General features: G+C 43.1%; 1 protein-coding gene across 1 annotated transcript in view; it reads left to right on the top strand.

Moving 5' to 3' along the window:
- Positions 1-308: 308 nt before the first annotated feature.
- Positions 309-25,094, top strand: part of USH2A (usherin) — a 684,687-nt gene continuing 659,901 nt past the window's right edge. The window contains exons 1-4 of the mRNA XM_077339259.1: positions 309-343; positions 15,254-15,368; positions 15,987-16,642; positions 23,082-23,247. Of these exons, the coding sequence (XP_077195374.1) occupies positions 16,158-16,642; positions 23,082-23,247 (651 nt within the window). The 5' untranslated portion in view covers positions 309-343; positions 15,254-15,368; positions 15,987-16,157. The remainder of the gene's footprint in view (positions 344-15,253; positions 15,369-15,986; positions 16,643-23,081; positions 23,248-25,094) is intronic.

Here is a 25,094-nt window from a genome sequence, read left to right as displayed (position 1 = left end):
AGAAACTCCTTCAGAGTATTTACATCAGGTTGTTTTTGCTTGATGAACCTTTCATGTAAGTCCAGCCTTTTGTGGCTTTGCAGGTCAAAAGCAGGACCTCAAATTATGTCTGTGGAACAGTAGCTCAGTTGTAAGGTTCTCTGTGGAAGGACATGGTCTCAGAGCCCTCATGTGGTGACGTTTTGTATTTACCTCATCAAGGAAACCTATTTGATTACTCTGATGTCTTACCTGCTAGAGTTCAACAGGTGAGGGTTCATTCAGCTGCAAGTTTCCATTAATTACCTTGTGCTAATTTGTCCATTTAAAGAAATTAGCATGAGAAATAGACTTTAGTATTGGGGTAATGGTAACTTTTGATTTTTCCATAATTACTGTATTGAGCTTTGATGTTTAATGGTAAGGCCTTTTAAAACACATGGATTGCTATTCTTACTTTTCAGTGCTGGTTTAACTTTTGAAATTTTATATAGGCAGAAACCTCTCCCTATGTAAGTCCACATACCACTACATGCTTTGTGCCAGCTTCTTGTCCCCCAGCCCCAGAAAAGTGAGGACTGTGGTACTTTGTTCCAGGGTAGCTTTTGTTAATTAATTTGTTGGTTTTTGGTGATCTGCAATGTGCTTCTGGTGGAGTTTCAAGTGCTGTGCTCAATATAGCTTAATTTAAGAGAGCTTTTAATTTAAATTAACTGATGGCTATGGTACTGTGGTGGCAGGTTTATTGATTTTAGATTTGATTTTTTATATAGGTAAAGGGCTGTGGTGCTGGGGTGGCAGGTTTGTTGATTCTAGACTTGGTTTTTATATAGGTAAAGTTTTAAATGAAATAACTTTAAAATATCTCTGTTTTATAAACAGGTGAAGAATAGCAGAATGTAGTATTAATAAATAAATAAAAAGTGCATGGGACATGGTTATATAAAAGGAGACCAGCATGGAATTTGCTTTGCAACCAGAATAATTTTGATAAATCTGATTTCTTTTTTGTTTGTTTTGTTTATGGTCCAGTTCCATGTTGTAAAAGCCCTCAGATCAAACAGAATAGCTCCACTGGATGATTACTTGCCAATGCAATGCTGACAGAAAAATGTTGCCTTTTTGTCATAACTGGCATGGAATAGGCCTTGATAAGAATTTGGTGCCATATTTAGTCAACCTTACTTTAAATTTTCTGCCATTGACTCTCTAAAGCCGATTCTGCATGGGTGGAAAAGGCCGGGAGGGTGCTCTTATGGAAGCGAGGCTAATTCCCACTTCCATATGATATTGCCACCAGGCTAGCCCCCTTCTTGGCTTGACTCAAATCAGGCCCTCAGTTGCCCCATGCAATTCTCTGTGTTCACTTTTTATCTGCAGGGGTCAACAAAGTAGCCCAGTGGAGGCATTTTTTTTTTTTTGCAGGAAGGTGGAATTGTAAAAAAACAAAAAAACAAAATGCGCCCCCCCCCCACGGCAGAGCCTTTCTTCTGCAGCTGCATCCCCCACAGGGACACATTTCAGCAGCAGGCCTGGTGTGCTGCTGAAATATATCCCCCACGGATGAGGAAATGGCCTGTCTCAGCTTTTCTCTACTTTATTACCATTGAGAAACCCCTAAAACATTTTTCATGCTCCAAGAAACCCTAGAAGTGGCATGATCTTGCAGAATAAGGTTGAAAAGCATTGCTGTGTACATGCCCATATGGGGTCCCTCTCCTTCTCGCCCCCTCCAGACCCATCATTGGTCATTTTAAGGGGTGGCACAGGTCAACATGACCATATCTGGTCATATCACCCAATAAATGTTTAACAAAATTAAAATATATATCTATGAATTATTTAATGCCCAACCATCTGGGAAAACCTTCCGGGGTCATCAAGAAACCCCAGGGTTTCATGAAACCATGGTTGAGAAAGGCTGCTCTAGCTTTCTCCCCTCTCATTTCATTGACATCAGTTCCTCTGAAAACCAGGGAGACTGCTTGGCTCTGTATGGGGGGAAAGGGCATTTAGCCTGGGCCATTTCTGTTTTCCAGAGATTGGTTAGGCCCTCAATAGAGTAGTTAACAGGTGAGGTGGGCTTATATGAGGGTGAAAAATTCTGGTTCAGCATACACTAATGAGCTACTTCTTAAAATTTGACTTGGGAGTTTTCCACATGGGAACAAGTTTGTGTGATTGTGTGGAGTAGTTGTCAATATACTACTGCAGAAGTGGAGCTTCAACTTAGCAGGTTTCCTTACAGTTTCTCTGCCCGAGTCACCCAACAGCAACCATCCTCCCTTCCCTGGGCCCTTGCGTCTTTCCCCATTTTTGGAATCTATTTCATATAACTATATAGACTGTTATTAAAAAAAACCTAACCAGTTCTGTGAATTCCCAGGTTTTGCCTAAAGAAAAAAAAGCAAACTTCTATCCCTTTTCATTGTGAAAATATGCCTTTCCTCTTATATCTTCACAATGGAAAGGGATAGAGTATTTAAAAAAAGTAAGTTGGGAATTCATGGAACCTGTAAGGCTATTGTTATGACAGTATACAAGGTAGTAATGTGAAATAGACATTTTAATAATCTCCTCCCTCATGTTGGTTGGTGAAAATAGCCACCAGGAGATAGAATCAAAGAAAATGGCTGCCATTTATGGGGGGGGGGAATCCAAATTTTCCCACCCACAGTGTAGCTGTCCTGGCTCCACTATGATCTCTCTCAGAATATGCAGCAAAGCATGTTTGAGAAATACTGGAGAAAAGTCGGGAAGCACTTAGAGGGTTCACAAATCTTTAAATAAAACAGTAAGGGCTAAAGAGTAAGCGAAGTGGCTCCTGATTGGGCCCTCTGAGTGTCACTCCAGGGCCAAGCGGAGACTCGCCATTCTGAGGAAGGACCTTCCCTGAAGTAAGTCCCCGAAGTAAGTAACAAAATATTTAATTTTGTTAAGGAAGGACCTTCCCCGAAGTTAGTCGAAGACACGGTGTCCCTGCTCCTTTCCCGGCCCGGGTCCCTCAACGCTGGGGAAAGGAACAGCCACGCCGCGTCAGAGATGCAGCGGGCCTGCTCCTTTCCCACGCGCCCGCCTTAGCCAGGGGGGGCCTAAAGGAGTGCGCCCGCCGTGCCAACGCCGACCCACTCCTTTACCCCCACACAACCTCAGACCCTGCCCACGCAGCCCAGCAGCGGCCTTCACCCACCCCACTGCCCACCTTCGTCGGGGGCGGGGGGCCCACCTGCCAAGCCCCCGCACGCCGCCACCTTCTCACTGCCAATCACGCGGCCGGTGCTCCCTTCCCTGCACTGCTGTCCCCATGCTGTCCCTGCCCACCGAGCTGACAGCCTGCACCGCAGCCCGGCCAGTAGCAGCCTGCGCGGCCCCGGCCTTCTGCCACCCCCTCCCACCCACGAGCCTCTGTGGGGGGTGGGGGGGCCACCTATCCTTCCACGGGCTCTTCCTATGCCCATTTTTACTAATGGGCTTTCCCCCTAGTATACCATGATGCTTTTGGAGAAGCAGGATAAAATAGTCCTCATTTCCCAAGAGCATTGAACCTGGGACAGATAATACATGTGGGTGTTATCCTGGGGTCTTAATGAAAAGAAATTTTACCCATTATTAGTGACAATAGTTCTTCAAAAGCTTGTTGTTTCAAAGAAAGTTTCAGTCCTGCTTCTCTGGTAACAATGGAAGTAGGGGTGCTAAAAGATGCCATGTGATGTATGGCATTTTTAAAGCTGTTAAAAGGCTCTTAACAGGTCTATAAAATATTTGCCGCCTCCTCCTGCTTCTTCAGAAATTTTTACTTGAGTATTTATCTCCTTGGCTTATACCAAATTTCCTCCCCTTTAAAGCACAAGTTATTAATTATTTCTGAGATGTCAGTATCCAGCTCCCCCTCCAGCTATTAAAATGTACATGCTTGGTAGTTTTATTATTTAGCATTGAGTAACTTGTACAAAAAGAGCCCAGCAGATCAATCAAATGGGATGTGGAAATTGACTGCCCCATATCACAGCTTTTCTGTGGTCACTTTCACAGAACTTGGAGGCTGGAGTTACACAGTAGTACAAATATCAAGATGTTTTCTCCCTCCCTATATATTTCCCAGAATTTTGCAATGGATGATAAAGTGAAATTTCTCAAATTTATGCACTGCTGGGCAAATTCTTTATAAGTCATTCTATCCAGAAGAAACAATAGCATATGAGTTATGTAAGTAGCAAGGACAGCATAACGGTGAAGGTCATGCTTTGGCATTTACAACAATCTATTCATATATGAAAAATATATTGTAAAAAACGCTGAATACTAAATACATTGTTAGAATTTTGTGAAGAAGTAACACTTGGTGAATACAAAGCAAAGGTGAGAGAGATCAATTATGAATCAAGGTATTCAGCTGTAATTATTCCAATATTTAAGGAGGATTGCTGGCAGTGGTCAAATACAAATGTGATGGTAAAATGAACATTTTATATGTTTTTAGAATTATTGGAAGAGATCTTTAATAAATTATAAAAGAGTCAGAGCTGCATGAGAGAAGAGACTCAATATTATCTTCCCTTTTTTGGATCATTCTCTGCCTTCTGTTGACAAGTCCGTTTGAAATCTACAGTCCAGGATCTTCTCAGTCCAAGTCAGCTTGAAGGAGCAAATAATCCCCAAATGAGTTACATTTATTTCCTCCATGTTGTTTCTTGAACTATAGAACTTAAAGTCAGCAAATGGGAACTCTGTTTTGTAGAGTTTTTAAGTTACTCTGAAAATACAAATTCATATTATCCTCTCTAGCAAAGAACCACCCTGAGCTGCAAGAGGAGGCCGATATCCTTGTTGATGGTTCCTCTATATATTTGTGAAATGCCCCTGTGGGAGAAGCGTGTCCAGGATGTCTGTGTTTGAATATGGGTCAATGAAGGTGTGCCCAGCGCAGCTAATTGGACTGGCCCCTACACTTGCTGCCCTCCTTAGCAGCATCCCTCACAGGGTGCCTATTATGGGGAGAGGAAGGGAAGGCAATTTTAAGCTGCTTAGAGACACCTGAGGCCTGCTGGGTGACTGTGGACCATTTTCAGTTCTCTCTGAGCTCTCAGCCCCACCTCCCTCACAGGTTGCCTGTTATGGGGAGAAGAAGGGAAGGTGATTTTAAACTGCTTTGAAACTGCTTTGAGATACCTGAGGCCTGCTGGGTGACTGTAGACCATTCCCAGGGCTCACAGAGCTCTCTCAGCTCCATCTTGCTCACAGGGTGTCTGTTATGGGGAGAGAGAGGGAAGGCAATTGGAAGCTGCTTTGGGAAACCTGAGACCTGTTGGGTCACTGTGGCCCATTCCCAGTTCTCTCAGTCCTCTCACAGCCCCACACCCCTCACAGGTTGTCTGTTGTGGGGAGATAAAGGAAAAAGGTGTTTTTAAATCTCTTTGGGACTCCTTTTGGTTGTAAACAGCAGGGTACAAAAATCCAGCTCTTCTTCTTCTAAGGAGCAACAGTGAAAAAAGCATATGGGTACATAACATTATATCAACAGTAAAAAATGGAGACAAAAGGAGCAGGGTGGACACCTGTGTAATGTGACTATCCCATGTGGATTAGGGCAGGGGAAGATTTTGGCATCTGTGGCCTAATTCACACAAGAAGGGAAATGAGGTTGAACACAAAACTGGGAGGAATTGGTTGCCATGTAATCTAAGAAGACTGATTTTCCCTTCACATATCTGAAGACATGGCTCTTGAAAGCTCATCTGTAACCACTATGCCACAATTCCCAAAGGTTAGTCCTCTCCCACACTCAACCAACATTCCAAACCACAGGTTCTTGACACCCATCTCTCCACACCCACACCCTCATTTGTCACCATGCCCCCCACAACACACATATTCAACCTCATGCCCTTACAGACTAGACAACCCCTCCCCTTACTCTTCCCAATGCCAAGCTCTCTCTATCTTAATCACTCTCTTGCTTTCTACTTCCCTCTCTCTTTGCTATCCCCCCCCACTAGCTTTAATTCTAGTATAAATATAATATAAGGTCATGCTTTGGCTAGGTCATGCTTTGGCTGGATGGATGGATAATGGAAACCAGGGCTTTTTTTGTGTGTGTGGGTGATGGTATGCACTAGTACTGAATACTGGCACCTTTTTTCAGAGGTTCTTTCAAGTCCTGATTCTCGTGCCCCAGCCCACCCCACTAGAAACAGTATAGCCTAGTGGCTCCCTCTGCAGAGGGATGGGAGTAATTGGTGGGAATTGGCACAGCCTTATATATGAGTACTAACACAATTTTTAACAAGAAAAAAACACTGACAGAGACCATTGCCATTATGTGGAATCCAGTGCATCTGAAGGCAAACAATATATAGGCATGGATCTACTGGAACATTTTCATTGATTGAAGGATTTCCACTTGTGGCACATGGATTTCTTGCCTCTCCCCAATGCTGTTCTGGGGTAAATACTCATCTAGTATTTGGCAAAATATTTATTTTAGTAGGAATTAAAATTTGTGATATTATATTGCAAATGTTTTGTATATGTATGTTATTTTGTTGCTTCCCCATGGCTCTTTTGTGCAGTATTAACACAACTTATCAGAAGAAGATCTTGACAGTTAAAGCAGGGCTGGTTCTGCACTTACTTTTCCCCCTTGTTAATCCTGCTGAATTCAGATTGATTTGAACCTGGATCTTCCTCCTTCCCCAATGGGGACCCAAAGTGGAGGAACTGCATTCTCCCTTTCTTCTTCTTCTTCTTCTTCTTCTTCTTCTTCTTCTTCTTCTTCTTCTTCTTCTTCTTCTTCTTCTTCTTCTTCTTCTTCTTCTTCTTCTTCTTCTTCTTCTTCTTCTTCTTCTAATATATAGAACAAAATGATTTCTATTTACCTCACACATAATTACAGCCTTGGCCTAGCAGAATAAGAGACCCTCAAGGAGCACATAGCTTGTTTCTGCCTTTTTATTTGATTGTTGATGGTTGTGGTGTAAAGAATCTATAAGAGGCCAAATTGGGGGACTGGGCATTCTTCCGTCAAATGAGCAGTTGCCTTAAAGTCTCCCTTCCCACTCTTTACCCATTTTGCCTGCCTAGTGTTATAAATTGATTAGTTCAGTAAGTTCTCACAATTCAGTGCAATGCTGAATGTCCCCAACTATATGGCATAAAAGTAGCCAGTAACAGGGGGAAACTATGGGGACAAAATTGGGGGAGCAAGTCAGCTGGGGACCATTGAAACCAGCATGATGCTGCATCCAGCTAAATGTATTTCCATTTATTTTGCAGCCACTAGAGGTGCAGGGAAGCCTGAGCACATTAACAGGCACTCTAGTACTGGCTCGACTTCCCTTTCTCCAAGACTGAAGCAAACTTGCCTAGTAGATCATGCTAAACCCATCAATTAATACAGTGATGGAGAAAGACAAGGAACTCTGGCTGATGGCTGCTACACTGTCAGCCTGCAACCTGCTAACCAAGGGCATTTTCTGTAATAACTTTCTCCTTTTCTTTGCGCGCAGCTCATCCGGATCTTGCAAATCAGTAGTTAAGGTGTTACAGCAAGATTAAACAACCTTTTCATCTATTTTCTTAATTTCTGCCCCCTTTACTTTTCTCATTTACCTCTCTCTCCATTTTTCCCTGTCCCCTTCCTTATTATTACTTCTTGATCTCAAGACTTTGGTCTCAAAACATTTTTATCCTGCTTGGTGACAGAATGCACTTAACAATGGTACAGAAGCAAATCTTTGTTAACTTTATGAACAGAAAGGGGAAGTAAGAGTTACTATTTCCCATGATCTAACAAAGTAGTAAAAGGATGCTTCCTCCCTCCTCCACACTTGACATGCATGGTAATGGAACATTAATCTGTTTTAGTGGTTATATATGTGGAACATAAGTTACAACTCCCAGTTCAGACACTGGGTTGTTAATCATTATTGTGCTGGTGGAAGATCCTTTGCAAAGGCTACTTTGCTATATGACAAATAGTGTAATCTTTTAAATATAGTTCACAATTAGAATTATGGCAAATACCATACCCAGTCTATTTCCCCAGTGGGGTCCCAAAGCTGCATTGTTCTCCTGTCCTCCATTTTATCCTCATAACAGCCTTATGAGGTAGATCTGACTGAGAGTGTGTCACCCAACAGCCTTTCCATGGCGGGTCGGGGATTTAAATATTAGAGGCACATGATGGGTTGCTTAAAAGTGCTCTTATTACAAGTCATCTGTTGTGCAGATAACCTGGTTCAGAGAACTCCAGTTCCATTCAGTTTTTGTCACTGGGGTTTATGGCCAATTCTGGGGTTTATGGCCACTTTTCAAACATACTGCATTTTTTTCTGTTAGGTCTGCCACAGAGATCCTTAGCTTCAGCTGGGTGGTGGTAGTTTGTCTCACCTGGGCCAGAATTTCCCTTTGCCTTTCAGTTTTGGCCATGGGACTCCTACAATCATCCTGAAGCTGATGAGCAGGTTTTAGTATCCTAGCTTTATTCTCTGATGGGTTATGCCTGCCAGTGTGGTATAGTGGTTAAAGTGTCAGACTAGGATATGGGAAACCCAGGTTCAAATCCCTACTCTGCCATAGAAACCTGCTGGGTGACCTTTGGTCAGTCATACACTCTCAGGCTAACCTACCTCACAGAGTTGTTGTGAGGATAAAATGGAAGAGAGGAGAATTAGGTAAGCTGCTTTGGTCTTCATGGGGGAGGAAAGTGGGATATAAACAAGGTACCATATATACTTGTGTATAAACTGAGTTTTTCAGCACAGTATTCACACTGAAAAAGTGCTCCTAGGCTTATATGGGGGTATATATGGTAATTGAAATAACAGCCTGCTCCCAGCTGGCCAATCGTTACATTGCTCCTGCAAGGCTCCTGCAAGCTGAAGCTTGCTTGCTGTGACTGCTTGTAGGACAGCAAAGGTTTGACTGAGGGACTCTGATCTTTTTTCCCCCTTTTGCCTTCACTTCTTCCAAACTTTTCTTTTGGGGGTGCTTTGGGATTTACTGTTTCTCCTAATGTTTATTTCTTCTTTCTTCTGAGGGGCTGAATTGTCTTTTCTTCTTGGCGTTGTGTTTCTTTTAAAAGTTTATTTTTACAGTTCTTTCTTTCAGTGTTGAGTTTTACAGTTCTTTCTTTCAGTGTTTTGTTCAGGGGGGGCACTGTAGCTGTAGTTAGAGTAGTCCATTCTCCCAGTTTGGTAGCTGTTGTACTTGTTGTAATAGGTTGCCAACTTTGGGTACTGTTGTTCTGCTCTGGTTTGCTGGCCCTCTTTTGCACTTACAGAGCTAGTTTACTGCTTTTTCTTTGAAATAAGTATTCAAAAACATTTAACCTACTGGTGCCTCAATTAATGTAAATTTACCAGTAACTGCTGCATTTTCCACCCAGTTTGCCCAGATTTTGTGGTAAAATCAGGTTCCTTGGCTTATACGCTGGTCGGCTTATACACGAGTATATCTTTAGTCCCCGGGCGCCGCGGACTAAATAAAATCATAAGGGGTGGTGGGGAGGAGTTAGGGCGGGACCCGTCCGGGATAATAACTCGGAGGGGTCCAATCAGGAGCCGCAGAGCGGCTCCTGATTGGGCCCCTCTGAGTGCCACTCGAGGGCCAAGTGGCCAATTGGGAGGCGTGTAGCGCACCTCCCTATTGGCCACTTGGCCCGCCCTGGACTGGCCGCCCAGAACCGCCATTTCCCCACTTGCCGCCAAGCTGGACGCATGTCCAGCAGGAGCCGCCGCCACCTCCTGTCACCAGTGGCCTGCCTCGCCAACGCCCAACGCACCTTGGCCCCGATGAGACCGCCACCGAACGCATGACAGCACACCCCGGAGGATCTGCCGCCGCCTACGGCCGCCAGCAGCCCGCCTTGCCGCCCTCCCAACCAGCTTCTTTTCGCCGCCGACACACTCGGCCGCTGCCCACCCACCACCGTCTTCCCCTGCCCCAGTGGCTCTGATGCCAGCCGCGGCAGAACCGCCAACAGCTTCGCCCGCCCCACGGCCCCGCCCAGCCTCTACCGCCTGCTGCCCGCTGCCACACAAGCATCGCCTGACCCGCCCGCTGTCGTCCTCGACACCGCCCCGCCAGTGCCTCTGCCGGGACCGCCTGCCGCCAGCAGCCCCAGCAGCCCCAACAGTCGAGACAACCCTACTACACAGAGACCCTCGACTCGCTCCTCGACTCGCAGGTAAGGCCCCTGCTGGGGGAGGCCTGGCCGTGCCACCAGCCAACGGGGGAGGCTTTCAGCCAGCCCCATCCACATCCTTGGGAAACACATGCAGCCACCATCGCCTTCCTAGCACCCATTTTATTCCTGATTAAAATGGGCTTTCAATCTAGTATGGTAAATAAACAAACAAACATGGACAGATAGGCCAATTCTTTTTAGAGAGCCAGTTTATTGTGGTGGTTAGGAGTGCGGACTTCTAATCTGGCATGCTGGGTTCAATTCTGCAGCCAGCTGGGTGACCCTGGGATCACCATGGTACTGATAAAACTGTTCTGACTGAGCAGTGATATCAGGGCTCTCTCAGCCTCACCTACCTCACACAGTGTCTGTTGTGGGGAGAGGAAAGGGAAAGTGACTGTAAGCCGCTTTGAGCCTCCTTCTGGTAGAGAAAAGCGGCATATAAGAACCAACTTCTTCTCTTCTTATTATTAGTATAAATTCATTGTAAGAGCAGGCAAGTTATTTGTTCATTTTGTTGTGATATTTGGTTTGGATCAGGGTCATATGGGAACCTTTGGGAGCCTATGGCAGGTCTCAGCAGTCCTGACTGGGAAGAAGAGCTGGTTTTTTAATACTCTACTTTTCACTACCCAAAGGAGTCCCATAACAGCTTACAAACACCTTTCCCCTCCTTTCCCCACAGCTGACACTCTATGAGATAGTTGGAGTTGAGAGAGCTCTAAGAGAACTGTCACTAGTCAGTTCAGCTGGCTGCATGTGGAGAGACGGGGAATCAAACCTGGCTTTCCAGATTAGAGGTGGCCATTCTCTAACCACTACAATCACACTGGCTCTCTGTCACATATTTGCCATTTTAAAACCATATTTTACCTGCCTGTGATGACCCTTGAACAAATAGAATACAAGCAAGCCAATAAATTGCAAGCATGTATCAACAGTAACTCTTCACCCATCTACTATGTCTCATGCTACCAATTACACAGATGTAATATCTATTGAAATATTGCTCAGCTTTACTTATGAATTATCTAGATCTGAGAGAAATTAGGCATTTTGAGCAAGTTCAGCCTTTTTACACGCTCTTTGTTAAAACAGACGCATCACTGCATAGAGCATGCTAATATGAAATCTTCATGTGAGGCTTCACATATGGGCAGATGTGGGTCAGCAGCAGCCACATGGACCCCATGATGTCTCGTTAGGCTGTTAAAATATCATTAAGTATCTCAATTCATTGAGACATAATCCTTTGTTTCGCCCAGTATTCCAATCCAAATAAATTTAGTGGAAAAAATGAAGTAATTTTCTTTATAGCCAGCCACATAGTACATGTGTTCTAAAATGAATAGAAACAACAATTTGGTGAGCAGAGGTACAGAATAAATACAGGCACAAATTTCTGACCTTTCTGAAGAGGTCGATGCAATGACATGTATAACATTAGGACAGTCTGAGATTATTTAGTGTGAGGTGAAGAATCTGTAAAATATGCATTAATGTGTCTGACAGAAGGAGAATAAAATTATGCTCAAATTGAGAAACTCCTACTTGCAAATGGTGAATAAAAACAATTTCATTAGTATGTAGCTGGAGTGGAGTTCTGAGCATATTCAGATCACACAATATTTTGGACTATTTTTCTCTAAACTGAAAATATCAGCAATGCTTACAAGTAGGTTGTAAGTTATAATTAGGGTGTTACTAGTTGGCTTCTTTTTTAACTAGATACTTCATTTATAAATGTTCTGAATGCAACAACATGTCCTCACAAGTTGATTCCCGGTGTCTGTGGCTTGGATCCTATGAAAAAATTCCATGCATACTAAATAGTCTTCACAAGTTTAGTGGGTCCCTGAACAAACGAAAGTTCTAGTGTCTGCCACAGAACATGCTCCCTATTTCACTATCTTGTTCATGTGGAACTTGTTCATAATATCCAAGTGCAACTTTCATTAATGGACTCAAAAGCTTGAGAGTGTTATTTGATCCGGGACATGTTAGAAAAACAAGTAAATTCAGTAAAACACAGTTTTATCTAGTTGTATTTAATTTGGAATACATTCCTTCTTTTGGATATCTGATGATATCTGATCTGGCCATACTGAACCATACAATGGTAACCTCAAGGCTAGATTGCTGTAACACACTTTACATTGGGCTGTCCTTGAAGGCTATTTGGATACTTCAGCAGGTGAAAAATTACAGCAGCCCATTTGTTATTGAGGCTAACCATATTACAGTGATCTTGAAGTCTCCTTACTGTGGCTTCCACAATGATATGGAACAGCCACCCAGAAGATTGACATCAATCTTTGGGGGCATTCTGGTGAGACTGTAAAAGTTGCCCCAGAGAGTACACAGGGAAGCATGAAGATTGCAGATGTGGGCTTTGGCATATCTATTTTAATGGATTATGATATTGTATTGCATTTATTGTTGTTACGAAGAGTGCTTGCACTCGAAAGCTCGCACCTTGAATAAATCTTTGTTTGTTTTAAAAGTGCTACTGGACTCTGATTTTATTGTGCTACTTCAGACCAACACGGCTACTCATTTGGATCTACCTTAAATTCTGTGTTTGGAGAAATAGAGGACATATAAATGCTCTGAACAGTCTTCTGTCCCATCTTTTCTTCACAGATCTAACTCTCTCAGACCAGTCTTTCCCTGAGGTTTATGTATATCAGTCCACTACTTGTCTCTTTCCTTCATCTACCCCAGCCTTTCTCAGATTTTTACTGTTGAGAAACCCCTGAAACATTCCTCAGACTTTGAGAAACCCCAGAAGTAGTTGGGAAGCATAGCCGTGTACCCAGGGCCTCATCCCTTCCCACCCCATCCAGGCCCATCATTGGCCATTTAAAGGGTGGAGGTGCAAGGTTGACATGACCATATATAATATCTCCTGATAAATGTTTAACAGATTTTAAAAATATATTAAAAAATAATTAACTCCCACCCATTCAGGAAACCCTTCCAGGGCTATCAAGAAACCCCAGGGTGTCATGAAACCCTGGTTGTGAAAGCCTGATCTAACCTATTATTTGGACTCCCTGTCCACTAGTTCCCTGCCTTTTCTCAGTCAGATTTCCCAAATTGTAGCCTGCCCCACAGAGTTCTTCTTTTCTTATCACCAGTATGAAGTTTTTAATCCTATCCAAGCTGATAGCTATCCTTTATGTGAAAGCCTTTTGTTGCTGAGACCCCGGGCTCCCTGCAGGCCTGTCCTGAGGCCCCCAGGGAAGCCTCCCCTGCCCACCCCCCTCCCCGCTGATTCCCCTGCTTCCCTGCGGGCCTCGGAGCAGGCCCGCCATGGCGGGGATGCGGTGGGCCTGCTCTGAGACCCGCAGGGAAGCCTCCCCCAGCTGCCCACCTCCCCGGCGATTCCCCTGCTTCCCTGCGGGCCTTGGGGCAGGCCCGCTGTGTCGGGGACGTAGCGGGCCTGATCCGAGGCCTGCAGGGAAGCCTCCCCCGGCTGGCCGCCTACCTGCTGAGTCCCTGGGCTGTGGCGAACTCCAAGCACTTGGCCGTATCCCAGACTTAGCTCGCTCCCCTTAACTAATTATGTATACCGCTCCCCGAGCGGTTTACAGATCAGCAGCAGAGCCAGTATGTTCTAGATTACATGTGGTAGCCATATTTGTCATTCTGCCTCTTAGGAAGCACATGGCTTGTGGTGGGACTCTGGCAGATACAGATATCAGTAGTAAGGTGACCAGATTGTCCCACTTTTGGAGGGACATCTGGAGGTACCTGGCAAATTGTACTTACGTTGAAATTAAAAATATATACATTACAATACTATTTTTGTGTTCTATGTGTTCTATGAAACTTTTTGTTGCTCCATATAGACCAAATTTTTAATCAAGGACCCCTCCGCTCAATGGTGTCCCACTTTAAAGGTAAAGGTAAAGGTATCCCCTGTGCAAGCACCGAGTCATGTCTGACCCTTGGGGTGACGCCCTCCAGCGTTTTCATGGCAGACTCAATACGGGGTGGTTTGCCAGTGCCTTCCCCAGTCATTACCGTTTACCCCCCAGCAAGCAAGCTGGGTACTCATTTTACCGACCTCGGAAGGATGGAAGGCTGAGTCAACCTTGAGCCGGCTGCTGGGATTGAACTCCCAGCCTCATGGGCAAAGCTTTCAGACTGCATGACTGCTGCCTTACCACTCTGCGCCACAAGAGGCTCTGGTGTCCCACTTTACCAACGTTAAAATCTGGTCTCCTTAATCAGTAGGAATATAGGAGGTATCATAGCTCCAGGACAAGGTGATGTTTGGCCTCCTGACAATTGAACTAGCAACATTGCAGAACTGATTTGTAGTCCAGTGGCACCTTTAAGATGAACAAAGTTTTATTCAAGCTATGAGCTTTTGTGTACACAAACACTTCCTCATTGTGTGTGCATACAAAAGTTCATATTTTGAATAAAATTTTGTTGGTCTTAAAGGTGCCACTGGACTCCAAATTGTTTCTTCAATGTTGCTTGTTGAAGCACAGTGATGATCAGAAACCCCTGAGCCACAGAGGAAGGGAACAAGAACCAATTTGTTGCCCCTGGCTGTATTAAATATTTTATGCTTTAAATTTTAGCAACCATGGTTTAGTTTGCTGATGCTTGCTTTTTCACATGGAAAAAAAAAGGAATTGCTGAATGCTGATTACAATGTAGGACATGTTGTGAATTGTTGCTGCTTTAAAATTAGATATGCACAATTGTATACTGAGTTCTTCCAAATCTCACCCGGCCTGATAAGGAACCCTAAATGTAAGTCTTATATAGAGAAGTACAGGTAGTTTTCTGGCACCCCGCGTAAAGTGCTTACTGTCTGAGATGCTTTACCTGTGAGTCTGTCTTACACTGTGCCTCCTGCCAAGGCCTGTTTACGGAGAATTACTGGGGGTTACTCCACTGTTGCCAGGCAACGAGAGCAAGCGTTCCTACCATTTGAGCCAATTGTCAAACCAAGGGTTCAGTAGTCTCCTGTTTGAAATGCAATAAATAACAGCAACTCAACTTGTTTAACAATTGCAATTACACAGTATTAGTCTTACCTATATAAGCCATATTATCTTCCTATAGTGTCGGAAACAGCACAGACATTGACTAGGAAAAGGGTCACGCAGGACAGATGGCGATATGTTTTTAATCAGCTTTGCTGAGAGCTAAAAGGAGCTGCGTGAAATGGAGAACTGGGGTAAGACATAAAGTGTTTTGCAAACTTAAAGTTATATATTTATTATTTTAAAATGTAGCTGTATATGTATTACTAATTGTCATGTTTAAATTATTCTTGTATCTGAGCTGGGGGAGCTGCCTGTCATAATATAAGTGCAGGTGAAAACAGTCATTGGCACAGTGTGACTTTGTGGTCTGTTCAAATATAGAACTGTTAAGCTGCAGTACTGTACAGCTTAACTGTGGTGTTGTATGAGTAACTTTCATATGTGGCAGAAAATGAAGTTGTGTGCCAAAAACAGGGTTTTTTTCCTGCCATGTTTTACCTATGTACATTTTCTTATCCCCCCCCCCCAATATGATTTTAATTTTTCCTCATTCCCAGTTGTGTATTTACTTTAGACAATATATAGCTTTACTTCCTTGGGGTTACTCAAGTCACATGGGTAAGTTCAGTGAAGTAATTGTAGGCTATTATATTGATAACTGATATAGTGATAAAGGATCATAAACAACTGTTGTATTTTAATTGGCACCCTTCCCCTCAGTAAATTTATGTCACTCTGGCTTTAGATATATAAATGTGTATGTAAAGTGTCTGTTTTCTCTTATATGCTATTTTTGTTCTGGCTTTCAGATATTACCCACAATTGTGCCACTGGTTAAGAGAAATTCCACTCCCTCAGGATTGCAAATTAAGATGAGATGCTGACCATCTGTATAGCAGGCTACGCAAGGGCATTGCCACTGAGGCAGTGGTCATTATTTATTTAGGAATGCCTTATCAAGAGGAGACCTTCCTGTAAACATGATTTGCCTGGCTCTCCCTTTGCACTGTGGTTTTCTATTTCATGCCATTGAAACATTCATCATGGCTTATTACACATCCTTACCCCTGGCCAGTTCACATGGACTCTTCCCAAGACTTGAAAATGTGGGTGCTTTTAAAAACATTTCTACTGTGCCAACCCAAGCCACCTGTGGACTGCCAGACCGGAGTGCTTTTTGTCAAAGTTCTGTTGGTGTGGAAAGTATTGAGTCCTGCACACTGCGCTCTTGCATTCAAAAGTGTCCATATAGATCATCATCTGCCTCCTACATTGCCATTCTATCAGAAGGCCTGGGCACCTGCATCACACAAGACAAAAATGATTTGCCTCCTGGATCCCCTAGCAACTCATCAAGCTTAATTTTTCATAACCAGAAGGGATGCTTTTCTACTCCCCGTGGTAGGAGGCTTGGAATGTCATTTACTTTAACTGTGTGGCTGAAACCTGAGAAAGAAGGTGTAATGTAAGTAGCTGGCAGGTGTTCCCTTAATCTGTAAAATCAGTCATAATGCTACATGATGTTACTATGAGGATTATGTGGGTACTTGGATCGCACGTTATGTGAAACAGCCAATACTATACCATGTCGGACTGCATTTGGGAGACCATGTCCTTAATAGTTTTCCCATCCTGCTTGTAGAAAATGAAAATATTAGGAGAATTTTTTGGGGCTAATTTCAAAATTATTGTTGAGAGGAGAAGTGTTTGAAATTTATTTAAAGGTAGTACCTGTCCATGTAGTACCAAAGAATGCAAACTATTCCGATCTCTCCTCAGGGCGGCCTGTAAGTCAAGCATGCAGGTTACACATGTAGGAGACATCTATGAAATCTCACCAATGTAAGACTGAAAAGAAATCACATTTTACTCTACAGGTATATGAGACCATGCAAGTCTTAGTGTTTAGTCCCGTCAGGATGCAGGCCCTTCACCTTACGTTCTCCATCCAACATTCATGAGCCCACAAGGGTGATACATATACTTTTTTTCTTGTATGTACCTGGGGAGATGTTCCTTGACTGAGAAGAATCCATCCTGTATCCCATCATGTTTTGCATGCTATCAAGTCAGGTTTTCTGGTAATATATTCTAATAGTGAAGTCAACATGTTGTTGTTGTTGTTAGGTGTGAAGTCGTGTCCGACCCATCACAACCTCATGGACAATGATCCTCCAGGCTTTCCTGTCCTCTACCATTCCCCAGAGTCCATTTAAGTTTGTATCAACTGCTTCAGTGACTCCATCCAGCCACCTCATTCTCTGTCGTCCCCTTCTTCTTTTGCCCTCGATCGCTCCCAGCATTAGGCTCTTCTCCAGGGAGTCCTTCCTTCTCATGAGGTGGCCAAAGTATTTGAGTTTCATCTTCAGGATCTGGCCTTCTAAAGAGCAGTCAGGGTTGATCTCCTCTAGGACTGACCGGTTTGTTCGCCTTGCAGTCCAAGGGACTCACAAGAGTCTTCTCCAGCACCAGAGTTCAACAGCCTCAATTCTTTGACGCTCGACCTTCCTTATGGTCCAACTTTCACAGCCATACATTGGAACTGGGAAGACCATAGCCTTGACTAAACGCACTTTTGTTGGCAGGGTGATGTCTCTGCTTTTTAGGATGCTGTCTAGATTTGCCATAGCTTTCCTCCCCAGGAGCAAGCATCTTTTAATTTCTTTGCTGTAGTCCCCATCTACAGTGATCTTGGAGCCCAGGAAAATAAAATCTGTCACCATCTCCATTTCTTCCCCATCTATTTGCCAGTCAACATATCCTTGGGTATTTAAATCTGGAGCTGTGAACGGGCAAGATGGATATTGCTACAAAACTGAAAAATGTGAAATCCAAAAAAGTACATTGGGAATTTTAAAAAATCAAATAAATAAATAAACAAACAGACAGACAAACAAACATATAATAAGTAAGTAAATAAATAAATAAAGGAGCTCCTGCAGTTTTAAAAATGAATTCCCTTAGTGGCTTTTTCTAGACAACCATTATATTCCAGGTTAGGTTTTGTAAGTAAGGGGAAGGGGCAGGGTCCTTTCCATCCTATTTTGGCCTTTGTAGGAGGCTTCATTGGAGCTAGGTTTATCTAAGGTTGCCAACTCTAGGTTGGCAAAATTCTGGAGGGCAGGGTTTAGAGAAGTGAGGGGCCTCAGCTGAGTATAATGCTACAGAGTCTACTCTCCAAAGCAGTTATTTTCTACAGGGATTCAGATTTCTGTTGTCTGAAGTTCAGTCATAATTTTGGGAGCTCTCCAGGTTCAACTTGGGGGCTGGCAACCCTAGGCCTAACAGTAGTCTCTGAGTGACTTTTTACCACCTGAGTTACATGACTCAACTAGGCCTGCGTGCTTGCTATTGTTGAACATGCAACCAGGGTGGTATGGGAGTTAGAACTTCAGAGTAGGCCTGGGATAGTGAGGTTCAGATCCTCATCTTGGGTGATTTTGGACCAGTCACGACCTCACAAGTATGTTCTGCAGATAAAAAGGAGGCGAGTAGGGATGCCAGCCTCCAGGTTTGGTGCCATAGTTTTCTTTGGTAGAGGCTTCAGAGAGGGATGCAATGGAAAGCTGAAGACAGAGGGACAGATAAAGTTAGGTTGGCTGTTGGTTGGGAAGGAGATAGGGTTGTCAACTCTAGGTTGGAACATTTCTGGAGATTCGAGAGATGGAAACTGGGGAAAGTTGGGTTTAAGGAGAAGAGGGACTTCTTACAGGTATAATGCCATAGACTCCACCATCAAAAGTGGCCATTTCCTCCACAGGAATTCACGTGAGGGCTGGAGATCTCCTGGAATTACAGCTGATCTCCAGATGATGAAGATCAGCTCCCCTGAGAAAATGGCTTCTCCATCTACCCTACTGAGGTTGCTTATCTCCTCAAACCTCACAATTTCAAGGTTCCAGCCCCAAATCTCCAGCAGTTTCCCAACATGGAGCTGCCAACCCTAATGGGAACCAATGTCTGTGGTTGAGAGATCTTTTCTTACAAGTTTCTTGAGGGTCCTCACTTGTATGTATATATATATGTGTGTATGTGATTGTGTCTATATATATATACACACACAGAGAAAGAGAATATGGACTGGCTTGGTTTCCAAATATTTAAAAATCCAAGAAAAAACATTTGAAAAGGGAGATCAGCAGCTTCCAGATAAGCAGCTATACTTTAGGAAATGAGTGAAAAGACAATTCTTAAGAAGGCCTGATATCACCTGACCATTTTATTGATGGGATGAAATAATTGTGTGCATACATGAGAAATTGGTTTGTCAACCTCCAGGTGATACCTGGAGCTCTCCACTATTACCATTGAGGACCAGACAACCAAGATCAGTTCTCTTGGAGAAAATGGCTGCTATGGAGGGTGGACTCTATGGGATTATACTCTGCTGAGTCTCTTCCCTTTCCCAAACTCTCCAGGCTCCACCCCCCCCCCCCCAAATCTCTGATTATTTCCTAACCCAGTGCTGGCAACTCTAAGAAAATTCCCTTCTTCACCAAGTGATCAATTGTAAACTGTAACAACTTTCTAGATTCAAAAGTGCTGCGCATCAAGGTCACTTCCCTTGTTAAAAATCACCACACCTGTGGAAGGGTATGGAGTTGTTTGTTTTCAGATAAGCAGAATTAATAAACCTTGGATTATCCAATTTTTGTTTATCCAGGAACTGGTGAATCCAGTTCCTAAATATTTTCCTACTTGGCTGGGTCTTCTTGCAAATATTTGTTAACTAAAAACTAACATGTTTACACACAAACAAAATCACCAATACGTTAAGAAATGCATGTTAGGAAACTTGCAGACAACATTTTTGGCTTAATTTTTTTTTTTTTTTTTTGCTGGCAAACACTGATGAAGTCTGAAAGACAGTAATGGTTAATATCCATTTATCTGTGATGAATTCATGACCAAACGGTCAATGAGCGGACACCAGTAAAAGTCGTCATGCCTAAATTCCATCAAATGGACTGAGATTTAGTTGAAATTAAATCTCTTTTGCTACAGTGTACCCTAAAGTGTTGACCAAACATAACAATACTTAACAGAAAGTAAGGAACATGTGTGTATTTGTTTGTGTGTATAGATAGTTGTTGTTTCAAATGGTATTGTTGATAACATTGCTAAAGTATCAGTACTTCATATATGATCACGCATAATATTGATATGTTACACTACCAATTTACAGTACAATTATAATATGATCCTAAACACCCATTTATAAAACCAGTTACACTCAGTGAAACTATAACAATGGGCCAGCATGATGTAGTGGTTAAGAGTGGTCGCTTCTAATCTGGCAAGCCAGGTTTCATTCCTTGCTCCTCCACATGCAGCCAGCTGGGTGACCTTGGGTTACTTACAGCCCAGATAGTGCTGTTCTTACAGATCAGTCCTGTCAGAATTCTCTCAGCCCCACCTACCTCACAGGGTATCTGTGGTAGGGCGAGGAAAAGAAGGAGATTGTAAGCTGCTTTGAGACTCCTTAGGGTGGTGAAAAGCAGGGTATAAAAACCAACTCTTCTTATGCTGTTTGTGAGTCTTCATGTTTAAAGTTATTACATGGTGCCATCCTAAACCGAATGATTCCCTGTCAGTCCTCTGTAGTATATCACTCTTATGCAATTGAGAAACAATAAATTTAATGTTGTTTTGCTCGAGGTTTTCCCAGCGTAATGGTGGCTGAGACTGTTGGAACCAAGTTCTTCCATGTCTATCACCACACAGAAAAGATTTTATTAAAACAGTATCTGAAAGGAATCTAAGGATTACAGTAAAATGAATGTTATATTTATAACCCACTGGTTTAAATGAGAACAACTTAAGCATCTGTATAATTCCCCTACTGAAATAAATGAAAATTGTAAATGCTTAGCTTTGCCCCACATCATGTCCATATTATATTAAGTATGACATCCATAAGTAATAACGTGAGAAATAAAAATGCCAACATAAAACTTTCTGCAGAATTGTACATTATATTTACCAAAGGGGTGAAAATAATCCCCCACAGGAAGTATTAAGACATCTTGACAGGATTTTTTTCATGACAGGTATGAATACTTATTTATTCATTTTTGATTTCTCGACCTCCTCTCCTCAGAATCAGGCTTAGGGAAGTTTACAGCAGTAATTAATATTTAAAACAATAAAATACAGTAAAAGGTTGTATAAGTGCTCTGCCTTCCACCACCTGCCAATGGCAGTTTTAGCCATTACATGGAATGTAACTTGGGGGAGGGGGGGTGCAGAATAAAAGATGCAGGAGAGGATTGCTTCCGAGTCGCCCTGGCCTCAACAGTAAGCCTGGTTTTACAGCTCTGTCTTGTTTGTGTAAATAGAATCAGCTGGGTAGCTGTGTTGGTCTGAAGTAGCAGAACAAAGTTTGAATCCAATAGCACTTTTAAGACCAACTAAGTTTTATTCAGAGTAATTCAGAGTAATATTTATTACTCTGCTTTTGTGCGCAGAGCACACTTTCTCAGCCAATGAAAAATTCTGAATTCTGAATTCTGAAAAATTAATTGTCCGATGAAGTATGCTGTGTGCATGAAAGCTTACACAAATATAATTTAGTTGATTTTAAAGGTGCCATTTGTGTTGTTTGTGCAAATGAAAGCATCCTGCCTTGGGAGCCGTTGGGCTAACTCTGTTCCTGTGATTCGTCCCTGAGAGGCACTGACAGTTGCTGATCATCCTGGTTTTTGGCTCCTCCCAGCAGCAATTTCTGAACCTGGGAAAGTTTATTCCTGGGGTCAGGGTACTGACATGGAATAATAGCCATGGTGATGGGAAGAGGGAACAAAACTGCTCTTTCCTACCTCTTCTTTCCTCCCCCTGTTGCAACTTCCTGCATGACTCCTACAACCTCAAGAATAAACGTTCTGCAGACAGAAATGACTACTGGGGGGAAGGAAGGAAAACGTCAGGGACATAAACCTTAATCTCTAGAATTCACCCAAACCCTCTTACTACTAGCAACTGCAGCAATAAATTTGAAAGCTTGTGTTAATATATGAATTCAAGACAGGGTATGTCAGTTGTGACTTTGCAGTAGAAGTTATGAAGTTGTATTTCTCTTTGGAAGGATTCTGAATACAGTGCTTCAGAGCATTCTAGCTATAGTGATGAAAGAAGAAGCACTTTTCAATGAGAATACGATTTGTGAGTCTATGAATATACATAGCAACTTTATAGTGAGTCAGATCATTAGTCCATCTAACTAAGTATTGTCTGTTCTGACTGACAGCAGCTATACAGAATCTCAGTCTGGATGGTCCTAGTCACAAATCACTGGCAATACTAGGGTTCTTCTGCATGCAAAGATGTGCTCACCTACTATGCCAAGGCTTCTGCCAAATGGAGAATAAATGGTTTCTTTATTAACATTGTATCAGCCTTCGGGCATCCTTCTGAAAATAATTGTGGCATAAGACTGCATAACTGTAGAGAATTCTTTTAATTTAAATAGTGGAAGTGGAATGACTGTCCATAATTAAGATGGCACCATCAAAATGGAAGTATAGATTGGATGTTCTCTTCAAGTTATGATTCTACCGTGCAAAGACCTAGTTTATATCAATATGTGCCAACCATCTGTGTCTGCACTCAAGCCTGTCATATTCAATGCATGCTGAATACAAAACCAGTATTCTGCATCACATCTCAGATACTGGTGCATGAATTCTGTAAGCAAGTTACAGTGGTCTGGGTTGTACTGTGTGCTCCCCACAATCAACGCATTTCCCATCTTAATCTGATTAATCTCCTAAACTTTAGAAGAATATATATTTGTTTATAAACTGCTACATCTCCCCCCTCCCCCATGGTCTCATTGAACATAACTCAGGTACACTTCTGGAAGCTGACCTTTAGCAGTTGTTTTTTTTTCTTTATTGTTTCCAAAGGTGTGTGGTTGAGAAAGCCGTTGATGGCCAGACTGTGTTCAAGCTTACCGTCTCTGAGAAAGAGACCATGTTTTATTATCACACTGTAAATGGGCTGCAGCCACCGATAAAAGTAATGACACTGGGGAGAATTCTTGTGAAGAAATGGAATCATCTTAGCGTGCAGGTGAGTGAAATAAAAAACATTTAGCATGATTAAAGTCATGAATTGTATGAGAGGGTGCATTTGAGCCAACGACAAGATGTTGAAAGTTCAGGTTAAGATGTGTTGGTTGGTAAACTGGGACATTCTTGGGGAAACCATGTCTGTTAAAATATTGAATTGAATAACATTAAAATAATGAAGTTTAAGCAACAGGGGCATTTTGTTTTAATTTGTGATAGAAGCATTTTTAGGCTACTCAAAAGAAAAAATAATGCTTACATTTCTCTCTATATTACTATAGGTTAATATGTAAGTTACTTTAATTTATTTATTAAATGATCCGTAGCCTGGGGACCAAGCCCTATGAGGAAAGGCTGAGGGACTTGGTAATATTCAGCCTGGGGAAGAGGCGGTTGAGAGGGGACCTGATTGCTCTCTTTTAAGTATTTGAAAGGTTGTTAGAGGAGGGCAGGGAAAGACTCCTGTTGGCGGTAGAGGATAGGACCCGCAGAAATGGGTTTAAACTATGTGTAGAACGATATCGGCTAGTTATCAGGGAGGGAAATTTCACAGTCAGAGTAGTTCAGCAGTGGAATTGACTGACTAAGGAGGTAGTGAGCTCCCCCTCATTGGCAGTTTTCAAGCAGCGGTTGGACAGATCCTTATCCTCCTATATGCTTTAGGCTGATCCTGCATTGAGCAGGGGGTTGGATTAGATGACCTGTATGGCCCCTTCTAACTCTATGATTCTATTCTTAACATTCAGACACCACTAAATTGTAAATCCAGCTAAGGAAATTTCAAAAAGTGCTGAAATATTTTTCCAGTCCAGTAGTTTGATCTATATCTGTAAACTACATTTATTTAAACTTCCCAGTTGCCCTGTCCCTTGATGATAATATTCAACCTTAGTGACCCATGGTAAAAGTTCAGGTCAGTGGTCCCCAACCTTTCTGAGGCTGGGGACCGGTAGGGCATCGGGCCGTGCCTGCGCGGACCGCGCCCGCTCATCGGGCTGCGCCCGCAGGCCGCGCCCCCGCGGGCCATGCCCGCGCATTGGGACATGCCCGCGGGCCATGCCCGTGCATCGGCCCGCACCCGGGGGCCACGCGGGCCGGCTCTGATTCCCTCTCCCCGCCCTCCCCCAGTAAGAAGCTTCCCGGGCCGCAAACTTGTGGCCTGGGAAGTTTTTTACTGCGGGGGGGGGCGGGGAGAGGGAGCCGCGGCCCAGCGCCATGGCCTTCGCGGCCCGCAGGTTGGGGACCACTGGTTCAGGTGACCTAAATTTACCAAAAGTCCTGGACCGGTTATTTTTATTTATTTATTTGAACATTTCTATCCTGCCTTTCCTTATGGTTCAAGCCAGTTTACAACAATAATTGAAACACTCCTGACCTGGCCAGATCTGTTGAGTCTAGGTAACAAGGGAGTTTGCAAATCAGATGCCGCTAATAGAAGGTGCTCCAACCTACTTTTAAACAATAAGGCAGGATCCCAAGCTATTACCCTGCTCTGACAAAGCCAGTGTCACTCCATGTGGATTCAGTCCTCCTAGGGCTAGAACATCAGCATTACCTGTGTCTTGTCTGGATTCAGCTTCAGTTTGTTCAGCCTCAGAGCACTGGTTTGGAACTGAGACAGATACATTTGAAGAGGAGCAAGGATTCTCATATCAATTCCATACTTGATCAATTATCAGTACTTTCATGCTTCATGGCTTTTGGCCATCTACATTCAGATGCTGCAGGGTTTTTTTTTGCCCTTTTTACCAAAGGCTTTGACTTTTTAGCATATGATTCTAGATCCAGAACAACTTGCAAGTGGGAACATATTTCAAATGCACAGATCAGCTTTATTGGATCGAGGTG

Source organism: Paroedura picta, chromosome 1 (genome assembly GCF_049243985.1).
Source record: "Paroedura picta isolate Pp20150507F chromosome 1, Ppicta_v3.0, whole genome shotgun sequence".
Taxonomy (NCBI): domain Eukaryota; kingdom Metazoa; phylum Chordata; class Lepidosauria; order Squamata; family Gekkonidae; genus Paroedura; species Paroedura picta.
This window is presented reverse-complemented; position numbering and strand designations above follow the sequence as displayed.